At 38.0% G+C, this 17,200-nt stretch overlaps 1 protein-coding gene across 5 annotated transcripts in view; it reads right to left on the reverse strand.

Moving 5' to 3' along the window:
* SKIC3 (SKI3 subunit of superkiller complex) overlaps positions 1-17,200 on the reverse strand; it is a 49,509-nt gene that overhangs the window by 29,377 nt on the left and 2,932 nt on the right. For all 5 annotated transcript variants that reach the window (XR_012042384.1, XM_072860796.1, XM_072860795.1 and 2 more), the window contains 14 exons: positions 16,753-16,844; positions 16,017-16,092; positions 14,468-14,608; positions 12,435-12,533; positions 12,230-12,338; positions 10,306-10,446; positions 8,504-8,605; positions 5,462-5,595; positions 4,710-4,796; positions 4,517-4,620; positions 4,278-4,404; positions 2,887-3,066; positions 1,940-2,064; positions 1,240-1,493 (listed from right to left, as the gene is read on the reverse strand). Coding sequence is in view for 4 of the 5 variants with exons in the window: in XM_072860796.1 (XP_072716897.1) it covers positions 1,240-1,493; positions 1,940-2,064; positions 2,887-3,066; positions 4,278-4,404; positions 4,517-4,620; positions 4,710-4,796; positions 5,462-5,595; positions 8,504-8,605; positions 10,306-10,446; positions 12,230-12,338; positions 12,435-12,533; positions 14,468-14,608; positions 16,017-16,092; positions 16,753-16,844 (1,771 nt within the window). In the remaining variant the exon portion in view is untranslated. The remainder of the gene's footprint in view (positions 1-1,239; positions 1,494-1,939; positions 2,065-2,886; positions 3,067-4,277; positions 4,405-4,516; positions 4,621-4,709; positions 4,797-5,461; positions 5,596-8,503; positions 8,606-10,305; positions 10,447-12,229; positions 12,339-12,434; positions 12,534-14,467; positions 14,609-16,016; positions 16,093-16,752; positions 16,845-17,200) is intronic.

Here is a 17,200-nt window from a genome sequence, read left to right on the forward strand (position 1 = left end):
GAAGATATACTGAAAAGAATAAGTATAGAGGCAAGCGAGGAGGGAGGGAAACTTTGATACTGGGTGCTTATGTCCTCTCTCAGCATTTTATTCCAGATAACACTGTCAACTGTCACCTACAGACACTAAAAAAGCCATATACACATGGACGTTTCTATACAACACCTTTGCACACTGCTGCTGCAGTCAGCTGTTGCCTTCTTGCCTGACAACTAGTAAAACTGCCTATCCACAATACTCTCCAACTCCATCATGGAGCTTTTGACATGTCACTTTAGTCTGGCAAACTCCAAGCAACAAAATTATACAGAGGTACAGGGACAACCACCCTGTTGCCCTTTCAGATGAAAAACTTACTGTTGCAATAGTAACCCAACAGTTCTTAGTCTTACAAGAATCAGCTTACATTCACCCAAAAATCAAAAGGCCTTAGACACAACAAAACAACACTCTGTAACTTAAAAACTCATACCAGTACCAAGCAGCAAACAGCATCTATTTCAGACGGATGTATAGGGTGAGAATGACTGAAGACTAAGTGGCAGGGAGAATGTACACCAAACAGTTACTCATGGGCTATCAAAACGTTATATGCTCCCAATATTATATATCTTGAGAATCACAGTTCTATCACCAGAAAAGAGTTCCAGATCCCCCATTTCGCTCTGCTCCCAGCTATATATTGAAGACCTCTGCCTATCACCACCTCTAACACTTGTGAGACCTCTTGGGATACTTTACTGCTATTTTTCATCACTCGAAGAAGCTCAGAGGGGTCTGAATCATGAGTGTTAACACAAAAAGTGAGGAACGCATGGTCAGGAGCAGCAGAAAATTAGTATAGCCCACCTCTTTGAAATGGCAGCCTGACTCCACTGCCTGCTGAGCCAGTGTTTGACTGCTTAGGCAAAACTGCAGCACCATTAGCTGGCTTCCTCTATCTATCTTCAATTCTTCTACCCATTTAGCCTGGTAGCTACACAGGAATAATCACCTTCCATACTTACTTGAAAGAGAAATAATCACTCCCAGGCATCATGATTTAAGAGCTCTTCAGGTATTTGCAGGCTACTACACACTAGCTTTCATACAGGGAACCACAGTGCTCTACATACCCAAAATTCACCCTATCCTTCCATGCAGGAAAACCTCAATACACCAAGAACCTCTCCGCAAGACTGAAGTACTACAGTGTGTAGAGGGAGAACGAGTTAACACTTTCAAATTCAGACATATTACCTTTCAGTGCAGGCACATAGTCTTCTGTCTTCTTTAAGATTTGTTGATAGGTAGCTATAGCATTTTCATATTTGCCTAGAATCTGCTCAACTGCTGCAGCTCTGTAAACACTGTACACAAGCTCTGGGTTCAGCTCACTTGCTTTCCTGAAGGATTTTAGAGCTGTTGAATAGCTACCTCTGCTCAAGTAAGCCTCCCCTAGAGACTCCCAGCAGTTGGAATCCTTTGGATCAGCCCTGAGAGCTGCCTGCAAACTGAAGATACCGAGATATAAATTTATTTAAATAAAAGGTGATACAAGTTAACATAAACAGATTTCCTTGCATTATAAATTCTTGGGACACAAATGCACAATTATACAGAACTTTTAAACACAGCATAGTGGTGTTTTCATCTTCACAGCCCATTATACAAGTTTAGACATTGTACCTAATCTTGGCTCATTATTCAGTGCTATACCGTGCTTGTCTATGACAAGCCTGTCACCAGGCTTGTTAGTACAGAACACTGCTATGCTGAAAAGACTACATTGTGCTAATTCTGGAACTGAAGATAGACGCTGCTTGCTCAGACCCATTTCCCATTGTTTAGTACAAGCCATCCTATAATCAGCTAACTTATTTTCAAAACTTGCTAAGATCAAAGACTGTTTTATTGGGAGTTATAGAAAATGGCTTAAACCAACCACTAGTTCTCTTACTCAGCCACTGCTTGTGACGGCTGACCATTTCTCAGGTAGTAAAGTCCACGATGAAGCCAGGCCCATTTTGCTGTACCAGTACTCGCTTTTTCAGTTACCTCATTCAGGATTGACAGAGCAGTGCCCTAACAAAGCACCAAAAATGCCAGGTTAAATAAACATATATATGTGTAAAGAACAAAGTTCTTGTGAAAGAAGAATAGTCCTAATCCAGCAAACCATTAAACTGTCTAATCTGTTAATTACTGTAACGAAGAAATGTTACAGGGGCTTTTTAAAGGTGGCAGGCTGAGTGGCAGATTAGAGGAGGAAATTATCACATCCAAAGATGTGATTATTTCTTATGTACCTGTCTTTGCAACTAGACAGTAGCTTCCTGCAGTTTTGTAGAGACTATTTTTTTAATTTTTTTTTTTGAACTAGAGAAGGATACAAGTATTTGCAGCAAGTCAGATACTTAGACTGGTTTTCCAGATGTTCCAATGGAGTCTGTCGAAGTATGGGTTACACTTGCTCTGTAATATCATAGGCGAAGAACTTTTTATACAATGCTATATAAGAAATATTTTTTAAATTGTTCTGATGACTTTCTATGCTTTTCCTGAAAGGAGCAAGGTGGAGGATGGAGAAAAGAAGTGGCAAATTTAAATATGAAAACGAAACTAACTTTCTCTTCCTGTTCCCTACTGAAAAAATGCTTCGTCTAAATCACACATGTGATGACTGTAATGTTATACTTGGTTCCCCTACTCTTCTCCCCAGATAGATTTAATTTGGAATTGGAACATAAAATTGAAGCAGGTCCAACTATGAAAACTGCTAAGCAACGACAGAACATCTGTTTTCAGATCTTATTCTCAAATACAGAAACCTGAAGTGATTCATCAAAGAGCAGGATTAACAGAAAAACAAAACAACAGTAATCCAAAGCCCTGAATATACAATACCATGTCTCCAAGTTCCATGCTTAAGTCTACAGCTGCTGTTCCAGATTCTTCATCGGTTCCATCCAGTTCAAAAGCCTTTTTATAGCAACCACGAGCTCTACTTTTGTCTCCAGCAATGTCTCTATAGTAGTTACCTAAATAACAAAAGACACTTCCCAAGTAGCTGTCCAATTTTGCAGCCTATAAGGAAATATAAACACAATATAAGACAGCATTTTGAAGGATTATGCTGGTGATACAGCTGGTCCAGTGATAACTACTTGTTCAATCTCTGCTTATCAACTTATTTAAGCTCCTTCTGTGATACATCTGAGTAGTCAAACTTCATTTTAAGATTTCAGAGATTACTTGAGCTTTAAATATTTGCAGAATCTGCTACAAACCTCATGACACAAAGCATTCTGTACATGAAGTACTAACAAGCTAGTTGTGCTAGGAGAAAACAATTCCTTACTACATCCCATCCTTTCCATATTCTACTCGGTTTCAACCATTATGCTGATACTCTTACCATATTACATCACAATTAACTCCAGCCTTTTCGAAAGTTTAAGTTCCTTTTTAGATACACTTGGCAGATTTGTTTACACTTAAGAAACCCACACCCCCCCAAGCAGCAGAAAACAGCTTTGACAATAATAATAATAATTTTAAAAAGCTCACATAAAACAGTTTAGAACCAAAAGTATTGTTCACTTCAACTACATTCTCCAGTATACTCTGCTGTTATTGAAATGCAAGCAGTAGGCAGTGATTTGAGTTGTCAACACCTGTCATGAAGTTACATGGTGAGTTTACAATGTCTAGAGTCTTATTTTGTATAGTCCCATGTTCCCAATAAAGATGTCAGACTAAATCTTGTGGCTTCACATTCTTACCTATCTTCAGAGAAAAAGCCACAGCCACCAAAAACCCAAAGATCAGGAAAAGTATATAAATTGTGGGGTTTTGCAGACTTACTTCCCTGGACAGACATTGAAACTATAACACCATTCTCATCTTTTTCGTTCCTCACTTTTTTTTTTTCTCCAATTTGAATTTTGCCCTCCCCATTTCAAAATGTTTTCAAAGATCTATGCTGGTCATCTAGAGGCCTCAATTTTACAGCCCTCAAGGAGAGAAGATTGAGAGAATCACCACGACATTTGGTTAAATCAAAGGCCTCAAGAATTAGGTAAAAAGAAGAAAACAAAAGCAGGGAGATTCCAGGTAACTGCAGAGCTCCCTGCAATGCCTTTTTGCACAGTTGAGTTGGCTTACAAGCTCTGGAGGCTTGTAAATGGTAACAAGCAGAATATTAAAGTCTGTCATTCCAGTCAGTGTATTTTCCAAATTTGGTTTCTCATACAGGAAAATACTAATTCTACATGAATAGTTAGAGCAGCCTTTACCTTCAAGAACTGGGTGAGTGCTTTTCCTTTGTCTTTTTTTGTCTCATCGCTCATGAACCAGTAAGTAAGCCCCAGGTACTGATGATACTCTGCAGTTTCAGCCTTTCTTTCAATAGCATTTAGAAAACTAAATAAAAGGAACAGAGGTCAGATCAGACAAACTCTCAAAAGCTGCAAAACACTACGTTCTATTCTCCCCCCTCATTTCCCTGTTAGAGGAAAGAAAAAAATAAATCTACCTTCTTTCCGCCTGTTCATAGTTCTTTTGGGAATAATGGATGAAACCCTCTAGAGCATGGGACTCAGCCAGATCAGGGTGGGACAACAGAAGCTCTTGTGAAATCTACAAAAGGATGTCATTTTTCCTTAGTTATTTCCTCTATGAATCCAAGAATTCTACTTAGCTTACAGGAAGGACAATAGAGCACTAACCTTGGAAGCTTGATCCATTAAGCCTTTGTTTAGATAAGCCTGACCTCTGATAGCTAAAACCACTGGATCACTGCTTGCATCCACAATCTAGAAAACCAAGTAATAGACACAACCAAGTTATCCTCTCCCCGGATTAAGAAATCAAAGGTGTCAAAAGCAGGCCAACTGCATGAAGATAAAGACAAGAAAACGTTTAGATAGAGTACCCTGGAGAAGCCTTACACAGAATAATTTGGATGGCGAACAGGTAGAAGATCGTAGAGAGCAAGGACAAAGGTACAGAAGTGTAAACAGTGAAGAAGGAGTGTACATGAAACTGTGAGGCAAAAAAGAGGGGAAGCAACTTCTGCTTAAAGCTTAACCATTCAATCTTAAAATATGCTCTCGTTCATGACTAATGACAAGTGAACGAAGGACGTGGGTAGTAGTATTATAGCAGTAATTCAAATTAAGATGAACAACAGCCAAAGAACTAGCAAGAACCCAGCAGCACTGAGCAAGACCAGACAAGGCCAAAAGTGACAGCTTCTAAAATTAGAATCGTGAGTGAAAGAGTTGTAGCAAAGCCTAAAAAAAAAAATGAGAAGGAAGGAGTGTTTGGATTACATCACAGTTGGTAGGAGTTGTCTAAACCACACAGAATGTAAAAAGGAAGCAAGGAGAGAAATACACAGCTTGAGTTTTTAGTAGAGAAAGGTGAGAGCACTTTTTAAAATAAAAAAATATATATACATTTTAGTCAGTTAAAATACCTGCTCAAGTGATTTAATGGCTTCTTCTGCAGCATCAGCATCAGCTATTTTAATCAAAGCCTCTGCTTTCAACTGAAGGATAAGGTTCTTCCACCGAAGATTAGGACCTTCAGGAGTTCCAAGAGCGTCAAGCGCTGTTGACAAGAGAAAAGTTTCATTAAGTAAAAATAGAAGAAGGAACTATAAAGAGCACCACTGTTCCCAGGATTTTTTAAATCTTGTTAATTATAATTTTTCAGTCTAATAGAGCACCACTGAATAGAACAATTTTTTTGACTGCTCTCCCCCATGTTGAAGAAATTGTTCTGTAAGATTTCTATCAATTCAAGTTTAAAAGTTAAATCAATTTTAGAAAGGTCCTCTCAGACTTGTGGAGAGACCGATTGCTTTCTAGCTGCTGGCCTTATAAATAGAATGCTACATTTTTCCGATCAATGACCTTTCAATAAACGAGTTATTTTACACTTCAGCATTTAAAGAAAAAAATATTACTGAAGCCAGGGATTTAACTCTCTGTCTGTGCAAAGGTAACTTTGTACCTTTCTACGCAGTATGGATTACTTCTCCAATACACAGTATAATCTCACCTCAGAGAACAACGGCATCTCTGTTGAGCTTCAGCATTCTCCGAAGGCAAGAATTTTCTGAATAACTCAATTAACTATATTTATTTTCACATATGATGAACTTTTGTCTGACTGGATACAGCCAGTAGGACAAGTCAAGCATGAAGCAATGCTTCCCCAGAATTGTTTCCCACTTCCCACACATTCTTTGAACTCAAGGAAACTTTCTGCATTAACAGCATCTTTTAGCAAGGCACGACAGCTTAATTTACACCTTGCACTGAGAAACAAAACTTATTTTGTTTGTTCTGAGCCTGCCAGCTTCTGGTTTCATTTGGTACTAACTAGACCTCGCATAGGAAAACAAAACACTTGATCTTTGTTCATCTTCCACACCACTTGCAATGTCGTAGATTTCAAAATCATCTCTTCTCCAGGCTGGAAAAGGACTTTAGAGGCTATTTACTTGTTCTCATATGCTGCATTTTCCATACATTTGATCAATCTTATTACTAGTCTATTAACTTCTACTATTATTTTCTTTTTGAGAAGGGGTGGATGAGTCCCAAAACTGCACACAGATTTCACCATGCCGCTAAAGTTCTTAAAGTAACTGCGTGTTGGTGTTCTGTTTCACTAACCACTCCCTTCCCTGTAATTCCTAATATTTGACTTGCCTGTAAAGCATAGAAGGGGAAAGAAACAGTCCTATTTTTTTCATACAAAATGAGGACCTTTCTGCTCTCTACTTCAACAAGACTGTAGCATAGCTTTGTGGGAACATTTCTCACCACAACTCATGATTTTGCCTTTAAGACTATGGAATTTTATTAATTATTTTAATACCTAGTTACCCACTCTGGTAACCTTCTCTCAGAGTTTTGCAGTCTGCTTTGAATAGCAGCAAACTTTATAGCTTTATTACTCAACATTCATAAAGGACTAGAAAAGAGGATGAACAACACAGGTGTTGGTGAAAATGTCAGGGACACCTCCTTCCAGCCTAAAAACAGACATTATTACTACACTGTGCTCTAGCTTTTAACTTAAAACTGACAAAAATCACTCAATGCTACAACTCTACTTCTTAACCAAAGGCTGCTTAGTTTCCTTAATAGTCTTGTAAGAGATCTTATCAATTACCACCTGGAAATCAGAGAAGACTAGATCACATCTCCCTTATCTATGTGCTCATAAACTCCTTCAAAGAGTTCTAAAAAAAGCAAAATCACTTTACAAAAGCCATGCTGTCTATCCCCCAGAATAATTTTTCTGCATAAATTCCCTAACTCTGTTCTTTCAGTTTTAACTAATTCAGCCACTAAACTTACCAGACTTGTCGGTGGTTTCCCTGATCTTTCCTAGATCTTTTTTAAAAGTTAGGATCATGCTATCTACTTCCAAGCGTTTGGGTGCCAAGACAGCTTAAGCAAGCAATTGCATAAACCCCTTAGTACTTCAGCAATTTAATCTTTATGTTCCTTGGTCACTTCCTAGGTCAGTATCTCATAGTTCCTTAATGCTAATTTTTCTTGTCTTGTTTCATAGCAACTTCTATTAATGCTATAATCACAGACAAGTTGTTTGATGAATCCCCTGAAAAGAAGAGTCATGGTGTAGAAGTCATCCTGAGCTCTTCCACACTGAACACAGATGGGAAAAGAATCACCTCATTTTCATTCTTTCTGCAATAAATTTATTTTTACCTACTTTGTTCTGTTTTCACATTTCCTCTGCCCAAATTTATAGGCCTTTTGAATCTCCCTCGCTGGCAAGTACTTCCCCCTTGCTTTTAACAATTTCCCATGACTGTTTAGCCAGGTCTGCATACTTTTACCTCTTCAAGTCTTTCTCAAGAAGTCTTTAATTCCATTTGTCCCTGTCACAAAAAAGTCCACTTTGGCTGCCCCTTCATTTACAACCATCAGATAATACCTCTATTCAGATTAGATGTGCATCATTAGATCATAATAACTGCCCTCATTCCCAGCCAGCACGGATGAAGATTTACACTCAGTGAGGTTTAAGATGCAGTTGTACTATGCAACAGTTCTGCATTTTACATTAACTTGATTAAAATCTTATCTTTTAAGTCTAAATATGAAGTCTACCAGACGAAAAATTTGTGACACCTACCCTTGTGGTTTCAGGCAATTATCTACTGTTTGGCAGTTTGTCAACCACAACCTGAAGAAGCACATCAGAACATGCAAACCTTCTAAATATTAACCATCCAACAGCATTCTGGTTCTGATTAGCCAAGTATTTCCTCTTTTCCTGAGACTAAGCAGCACAAGGTGCTTTTCAGCTGTCATAAACCAAGAGAAGCAGGGGACACCAGCACAAGCCCTGAGACTGCAAAAAGCAAAGGACTATGACTGCTGCTAACTCAGAACTACCATGCAAAGCCCACACTGGCTGGACTACGTAAAGTGGCATACCCCTCCAGTTACTCTTTCAATTAGCAGGCAGTTACCTTGATTGCAGGACAGGACAGCATCCCTGTGTTTGTGAATTTTCATCTGTGCCTCTGCCAAATAATGCCATGCTGCTGGACACTGGGTAGTTTTCTGCAAACCTAATAAAAGAAGAGTTTAAAAAAGGCACTAAAGAACGTTGCTTAGGGCTGCAAAGACACTGTAGCTGGCAGTTGCTGTATTGCCACATAATGCCATCAAAAACATATTATCAATCAGATAATAAGACTTGCAGTTAATTTTTTCTTTGAGTCTTATTTTGAACTGTTTTAGAAATACAGGCCTCCATGCAGTAAGGCAAAGACTAAGAAGCACATAAGCTGCTGTTAGGCTTAATTTTGCATGTAACATTACATATACAGAAAAGAAAAAGGGGGAAAAAGTGAGGTAATATGCAACACTGGCTTAAGGTGCACTTTTGTTTCAAAAAGAAAAAAATTCCTTCATTTTGATCAGACATTAACATCAGCAGCCTGTAGATCGCTTTATAAAGTTTTTCTTAGAAACCAGAAAAGGCGTATAGAACTTCAAGACAGAAAAAAAAATGATGGCAAGAGTGTTTCACTGAAACTTCATGATAAACTTGCCCTAATTAAAGATTCAGTAATAAAACTTGAATTTGAATCTTCTGAGAAAGATACATATATATATTACTACTAAATAATGCCTTGAAGCTTCAATGCCTAAAATGCAAACACTTGGCTTACTGGGAAGGACATTATTTCCAAGCTTTATACATTTCTGCTGATACAAAGAGCCTTGCCCTTTGCATTCTCCCCTTCATGAGCAGAGTATTACATGTAAAAGTAAAAATAAATAAATAAAATTATTTGGGAGATGTACCTTTTGTCAAAAACAGGATGTATGTTTTTTCAAAACATCCAATGGCCATTTAAGCCAGAAGAATTTGTCTTCCACAGAAGACTTTTTCCTCTTAAGCACCTGAAACTTTTATTTCAGATTTTAGGCAAGACATGTTATTTCACTGTGGGTAAGCTACTGTAGAATACTGTAGAACACTCCGAAATCCAGTTTCAGAAACAATATTTTTCTAAACTTGGGTGAAAGGATGCAGGATGTCAGAGCATAGCCTGGCTGACTCTTAATTGCTTAGACCCCAAATGCTTATTTACCCAGCTTTCTCAATAAGCAGTTTTGAATTATCCATGGCCAGCACAGTGAGAGTGAAGAGTCCTAATTTCCCACTAGTATACTTATGAATAATTTTCAAAGAGCTTTGCCATTTCAATACAAGCAAGATAATTACAGATTAGTAAGGCAACTCTTCAGCAATTCTGGCTGGTGTAAAAAATATAATTCTTTAATGTTTCTCTTTAGATACCCAATATAAGTGTTTACCCAACGTAAGTGTTAAAGAGGTCTTAAAATGATATAACTTTAAGGGGAAGTCATTTTTGTTCAGGTATAGAAATGCAGTGACTAAATTAGAGGAGCTGCATTATATTTTACTTTGTAAATTCCACACTCCTTCCTTAATTTCTATTGCTGTATTTACTGCTTCATCTAGGTATTTCCCCAATAAAAGTCAGATTAAAAAAAGTTTAAAGTGGGTCACACTAAAATACTACAGAGCTGACAAACAGCAATGACAGACTTCAGAGGTGTTATACTTAAAGCTATATTTAAAAAAATTAATCCCCAGTCAGAGAAAGTGTTAAAGTAATTCTTTTAAAATCTAGCTGGTCTTAGAATTGGCAAAGTACTATGCAAGTATAAGAGTCCCAAAATACTCAGCATAAACTAGCTGGTGTTCAAGTTATACCTCATATTACACATTTACCTTCAGTAAGACTCTTAACAGCCTCCTTGTATTTCTTTTCTTGGAGGCATTTTATACCAAAACCAATGATGCCTGGACCGCTGCTTGTGTCCATCTCCAAAAGCCTAGAAAAACAGTGCAGGGCCTCTTCTGACAAAGTTCCTAGTTTCATAAAAAGAAATACTTTATAGAGTTTTAGATTAAAAAAATGCAACAGCATATCTTATCTACATAAATATGACCCTTATCCTTTGAGCTCAAAGTAATGAATTTATTACACGTTTTTCCAAAAGGTACTACATACTTATCGCCTTCCACCCCAAAACTAAACCCAAAAAACAAGTAGTAATCTAAATACTCAGTACCACCAAACAAAAACTGTCAGTTTGAAACCTGAATTTTTAACCACTCATGTTAAATTACTACACGTATACTTCCTTTATTAATAAAAACTAATTCCTTCATATACTTTTCACATAAGCCCAGCTGAACGCCCATGTCAAAATCTGCCACAAATAAATCAAAATTATTTCCTTCCAGAGTAGGCCTTGTGTACCTACAAATTTGCTGTGATGTCCTTGCTGAAACAGTCTTGCTGTGAAACCATGTAATTTAATATCTTGGCTTAATTTTAACTGATGCCACTAACTTTTTATGCTTATGTTTAGCTGTGATTGTAGACTTGGCAACTGTTGTGACTTGCAGCAACAGTCTTTGAACTACTGTTTTCTTTAAGAAATTATGGACTTATTTGACACAAAGGTTGCCTTTGATTTGCATTTGGTAAAGGTGACTAATAATGCATCTGAGTTACAAGCCCACAAGTTTGGGGCATGAAGGACTATGACATGGTTGGAATGACTCAGATACAAACGAACAGTCTTACTAAAACCTAAGCATCATCCTCCCCACCCCAAGATGGCTGTGGGATGGTGAGATGTTGTCAGAGCATTGGCATATAAGAACTGTGCCAACCAGGTGCTCCTTTTCCTTTGGAAACTAGTTTCTGCATGTTTCTCCAAACTGTAAAGCATTCTTATGTGGAAATGAGAGTCTGGGTCTCATTTATCTTCATCCTCCCAAATCAAAGTGAAAAATTCTCTCTTGTTTTATGTTACTACAGTATTCCATGAAGCCTTCAAAACTGGATAAGACATTCTCCTACCTAAGCTGAAAGTTATTTCTCTTTATATAAACCAGAGGGGTTTTCTTCCTGATTTTCTTTCCTTGTTTTAAAAAGAAATAAAATCAACTTCTGATGTGTTAAACAATAAAAGACCAAAATCTAGTAGTTATCTCTGAAAATGCTGAGAAACTGTCCAACACTATTGCAGTGTTGTTTAGTGAACTACTGAAAATAGCAGTTGTATACTTTCAGATCCCTGCACTACTGAACACATTATATTTGATTTTTTTCCCCTCAGAGATTCTTTCTACTTAGAACAAATATCTAAACAGATCTGTTTATTCCCTATTCACCAGGCATTCTTTTGAAGAAAATTTCACAAATGTTTGGTTTTTTCGCCAAGAGAGACTTTCTGTGTCAAGAATAACCTAAATGTAGCCCATCCTCAGCCTTAGAGCACTGGTTAACATTCTCCATTCCCTCTTCTAAGCTTAAGAAGCTAACCTTCTTTTATCTGGAGAGGCTGCTGTTGAGTTTTGTAAGGCATTCTTTCTTTGCGACTTTGTACATTGCCAGAGTTGGACTTAACTCGCAGAATTTTTTTGCCAATTTACAGTCACCACTCAGTTACAGAGCTAGGAAACAGCAAAGCATAGGACCAAACATTTCTCATTTCCAGACAGGCAGAAATATAACATAAAACTAAATAGTGCACTTGTATTGGGTCATGAAGGGTAAAAACCTGTAAAAAGATTGTCACAAAACAAACTATAAAAGAAATATTTTAAGCCCCAAAATGCCTAAACCCATCCTACTCACCTGACTGAATAAAGTGCAAGCAAAGTACTTCTAAAGGATAACTCACAGTAGGATACAAAGCCATCATATCATTACAGGCCTTTTCCAACCTAGCTGTTTCATGAGGAAGCTTGAAAGGAAAAAAAAAAAAATAGTTATTTGTGTGAATTATCAGATTCAAATATTACATCTATTCACTGATGAAGACAGATTAACATAACCTTACTTTTGACAAGCACTGAATAAAGTCCTTGTAAAGATTTTGGTGGTCTTCACCAGGAACAGTGTCAGCAGAGTTCACCGCATGTTCAAATGCAGTCAAAAGCTGAAATAAGAAATAATTAGGAGTGCACCAAACAATGACTCTAGAAAAATGTTATCTTCATTGAATAGAATAGTTCAGTTGGAAGGGACCTACAACAACCATCTAGTCCAACTGCCTGACCACTTCAGGGCTGACCAAAAGTTAAAGCATGTTTTTAAGTGCTCTGACCAAATGCCTCTTAAAAGCCGACAGGCTTGGGGCATTGACCACCTCTCTAGGAAGCCTGTTCCAGTGCTTGACCACCCTCTCGGTAAAGAAATACTTCCTAATGTCAAGTCTGAACCTCCACTGATGCAGCTGTGAACCGTCCCCGGGCGTCCAGTCCCTGGATCCTAGGGAGAAGCGCTCAGCACCTCCCTCTCCACTTCCCCTCCTCAGGAAGCTGCAGAGAGCAATAAGGTCACCCCTCAGCCTCCTTTTCTCCAAACTAGACAAGCCCAACGTCCTTAGCCACTCCTCACAGGACATGCCTTCCAGCCCTTCCATAGTTAAGTGGATAGTTGCACGTTATTATCTGGATCCTACTCATTAAGTTTACGCTAGTACCGTGAACAGAGAAAGTCACAAAGCAAGTTCCTTACTGTGAAGTAGTACTCAAATAGGATACAAACCATGTTAATTGTTTAGTATAAGAGGAAGCAGCTATGTACCGTTTCATAATGTAAGATGGGTACAAGGAATCTATGTAAGAACAGAGATTCTTCTCCATACCTAATCCCGATTCAAAGAAGGACTTGGTACACAAAACCTAGACTACTATCCTCTATGGTTAGCTGTCAGCCCTCCCCCCTGCTCTGGTCTAGGTATTTAATCTTTTGTTTCTTGTCTCCTTATATATGGGAGAACACCGGCACCACAGAGTCCAGGCTACCAAACAAGCATGCTAAATAAAAAGTTGCTCACAGCTTGTCAGAAGTGAAATACTGAATAGGACATTGCCTTCAATGCCACACCCTTCCAGGTTCAGATGCTTTACTCAGAAACAAGAGTAAAGGAAACTGCAGATTTGCATGTGCAATCCATTCCTGATATTTATGCAACTTTTTTCTTTTTTAAACTCCTTGTCCCCAAAAAAGAAAGCAGTGCTGCCTGCAGCACCTCTTGTCTATAACAGCTCATGAGTTAGAGCATTTGCCTTCTCAAAAAGTAGAGATCCAGATTTAGTTTTCTTCTGTCTCAAATTATTTCAATTTGCATTTTCTGCCTTTCTGGAACACTGCTATCAACCAGATTGGTGATGAGAAATTCCCACCCTTCCTGTTGAATGAGGTTCATCTTGCAAGAACAGATAAATCAGATAAAACAAAATTAACTTTGGCCATTGAGAAAACAGGATCAGTATAATTCATGATCATTCTGTTTGCTCCAATTAGCTTTGACATTCTCCTAAGAAGTGAGAGCTTAAAATCTGCAGGAGAAAGGAAAATTTTAACCCAAACATTGCTATCTAGGATAAGCACTATGTATGAAGAAAAGGAAAATCAGCGCAAAGCTACCTTGTTCACCCTGGAAGGAAAGAAGAGAGGAATTTCTTGTTTTGAAGAATGTCTACATTCTAGACTCTGTCAAAGCTAACGAATGATGATTATGAGTGATGCTTCTTGTAACATACAGAAGTAGAACAATGCATCACTGTGCTGTACAGTGCAAACCTGAACTCCTGCAGAACTTAGGAGGCAGTTAATGAAGGAGTTCCAGGACGAGTGCTTGCATTTAGGTGCCTTATTCCACCTAAGGCACATCTCAGGCTGCTGCACCCTCAGTGTTTCTGTCAGAAGGTAAAATCACCCACCTTTTCCCCGAGAAGTTTAGTACCACTGAACATTAATGAGACAAGCAGTCACAAGATTTATATGTTTTTTAAGGCTTCATTTGAAGTCTAGCTGCACTGTGCATATATATGTATCTAGATGAGTAAGAATGAGAAACATTACCGACTGCTCAGTCTTATTATCCCGGTTTTGTGTACTGTCCTTCAGTAACTGGATCATCTTCTTCCAAAGCTCGTGCAGCTCTGCCTTTTCTGCACCTTCCTCCTGTTTTATTTGTATTAGTTTCTGCCATGTTTCAGCCACCTGTCAAGAGGAAACAAATGCTGTGACTGTTTAAAGAACTGGAGGTCCGTTCCGAGCTTTCCATTACTGTCAACTCTACCACACTAGGGTAGACGACAGAGTTAACATTTAAAGTAACGACCCAGATTTACCTACTTCCTGATGAAAGCAATAACAAGTCCCAAAGCATTGTGTGGGACCTGTCCACCTCCCAAGGTACAGTAAATAAGGGAGGCAATATCAAGAGCATGAATTCTAATTGTGGCTCCTGGAGGAGATCAACAGTAAAAATAGACCTAAGCAGTCCTCCAATAAACTCTGAAGAAAAAACCGAAGCCTTATTGGATCTACAGCACTACGAACAGAAACAGAACAACAGCAGCAGTACATGTGGAAGTTTCAGCATGGAAAAATTAACTGAACTGGAAAAGAGAAAATAGGACCCTGAAGCCTAACTTGCAGTTTCCTGTTGCACGTAGAGCAAGTGTGCCTTCATATGCTAACTATTAACATTGAATTTAGTTTCAGAAACTGAAACTAAATTAATTAAAAATAAACTAAATTAATTAGCTTTGGAGCTAATTAATAGTCTTGAGCCTGATGTTAAGTGATATGTAAACTCTTTCATTTTCCATTGTTGGAGGAAATGGGAGAAGATGACATGGAGTAAGACCATACACCACCTTGTAAGAAAGAAACCTTTTTAAAGAGTAAAGGAAGAGTGAACAGCATAACTGCAAAAATATGTATCCGGTAACATTACTGCAGAGACTAAAGGCAATGTTACTGTGGAACCATTCCGGCATTTAACAGCTCCACCTCGTGGTAAGATGACAAAAGCCATGACTATTTCTGCAATGGTCATGCTGACGCAGACTTTGGGAAGGCTACATGGGCTGAAGCTTGGGTTGCCCTGGAGCAGCTTTGCATGTTCTTATTATTGTACATGGAATGCAGTACATAAGCCACAGGCAATCATGTTCAGGTTATTTACAAATTCCACCTTACTCTCTGGCATGAAGTAGTATTAGGGACAGTCTAGGATCACCACACCAGCGAAGGGCTAATCAGATACCTAGAACCGGCCAAGCTAGGCAAAGGACACCTGACTCACACATACTGCATGTAAATGTGCATTTGGGATCATGCTTGACTTCTAGAAATAAAGCAGAAGAATGAAGTTGCACCCTTTCAGCCTCTATACTAATATTGTTTGTCAAGTTTTGTCAGTTTAATGGATTGCGCCCAAGTCTTACACAGTGGGAAAGAAAGGAATATAGTTAAAATCAGTTCTTCCTGGTAGTGGTCCACAAGGAGACCTTAAGTGGTCTGTGGCCCACAAGACTGGGGATTCCTTGATGAAAAGTAGCTAGTTCTAACAAGAAATTCCCATTTGATCAGAATATGGAAAGTAAAGTAGTCAACCCACCTCTAAATATTTCTTTTCTTGATGATATAGTTCCACAAGCTTGTTACATACATCGCACCATTTCTGCTTGTCACCACTAGAAAGGAGGAAGAAAATCCCACACAAAGAAACTAAGTTTTCCATAAAATAGTATAACATTTTTCTAATTCTGACAAATAATTTTTTAGCAGGTTCAGTTGCCAAACAAATATTTAGAATAAATACTACAGATTGCCCTAAAAGCTTTACTCATTGCTGCTGTAACTGAGTTAAAAAAAAATACCTTAAGGGATTGTACTTTTCTTTTTGAACAATTTTCAAATTAAGGAACAAATCAAACACTCCAGTCAGCTACCGTGACAGCTGAGAGTTAGATTTGTTTAGAAGTGTATGAATCAGATTACATTCATTCTGTGATCTTAAAAGCAGAGAAAAAAAAGCCTACTTACTAATGCAGACAATAAACTATCTGAGCTAAATGCTTCAAGGCAGTGAGTTTAGACAGAGGACATAGGGTAACATTAGAGTTCTCTAAACTACTAACCTCAAGTACAGTTATTCCAAGAGTTTTTGCCCTATCAAAAGGGACAGGATCAAGAAACCTTATACAGGTACAGAAAACCTTAGTAACAAGTGCTTACCCACTGATGTGACAAGGCTTTAAGGAAAAAAAACTTGCAGACTATCCTGTGTATCAGCAATGGCATCCACTGAACCAGAAATCTTAGACTGAGTTACGGTATTCAACATCCTTTACCTTTCATAGAGTTCCAAGAGCTTTTGGTAAACATCTGCTAAGTCTCCTTTGACATCTGTTTGGTTGGATTTCTCATATAAATTTGCTAATCCCTTTAAAAAAAAAAAGATAAAAAATAAGTAAGATTTGATGTCAACAGTTATGTGTTATGAGAACACTGCAAGTACTGCCTACAAAAATTATTTCATTGCCTTCAGTGGGGTCAAGTGTTAATATAGTAACGTAGTGATCTCTGAGCAGAATCTACATTGGTACTTCTGTACAGCCTTATGAATCTACTTATTATAAATGAAAAGCTTTCCTCACTTTCTTAACTAATACCAACAACTATTTGAAACCTGTATATATGACATAATCTTGACTGCATAATAGACAATACACAAAGCACACTAAATCATATGATAAAAGATCTATATCCAAGTACCATACCATCTTGTATAGTAATAGA

This window comes from Ciconia boyciana, chromosome 4 (genome assembly GCF_034638445.1).
Source record: "Ciconia boyciana chromosome 4, ASM3463844v1, whole genome shotgun sequence".
In the NCBI taxonomy this organism is placed as follows: domain Eukaryota; kingdom Metazoa; phylum Chordata; class Aves; order Ciconiiformes; family Ciconiidae; genus Ciconia; species Ciconia boyciana.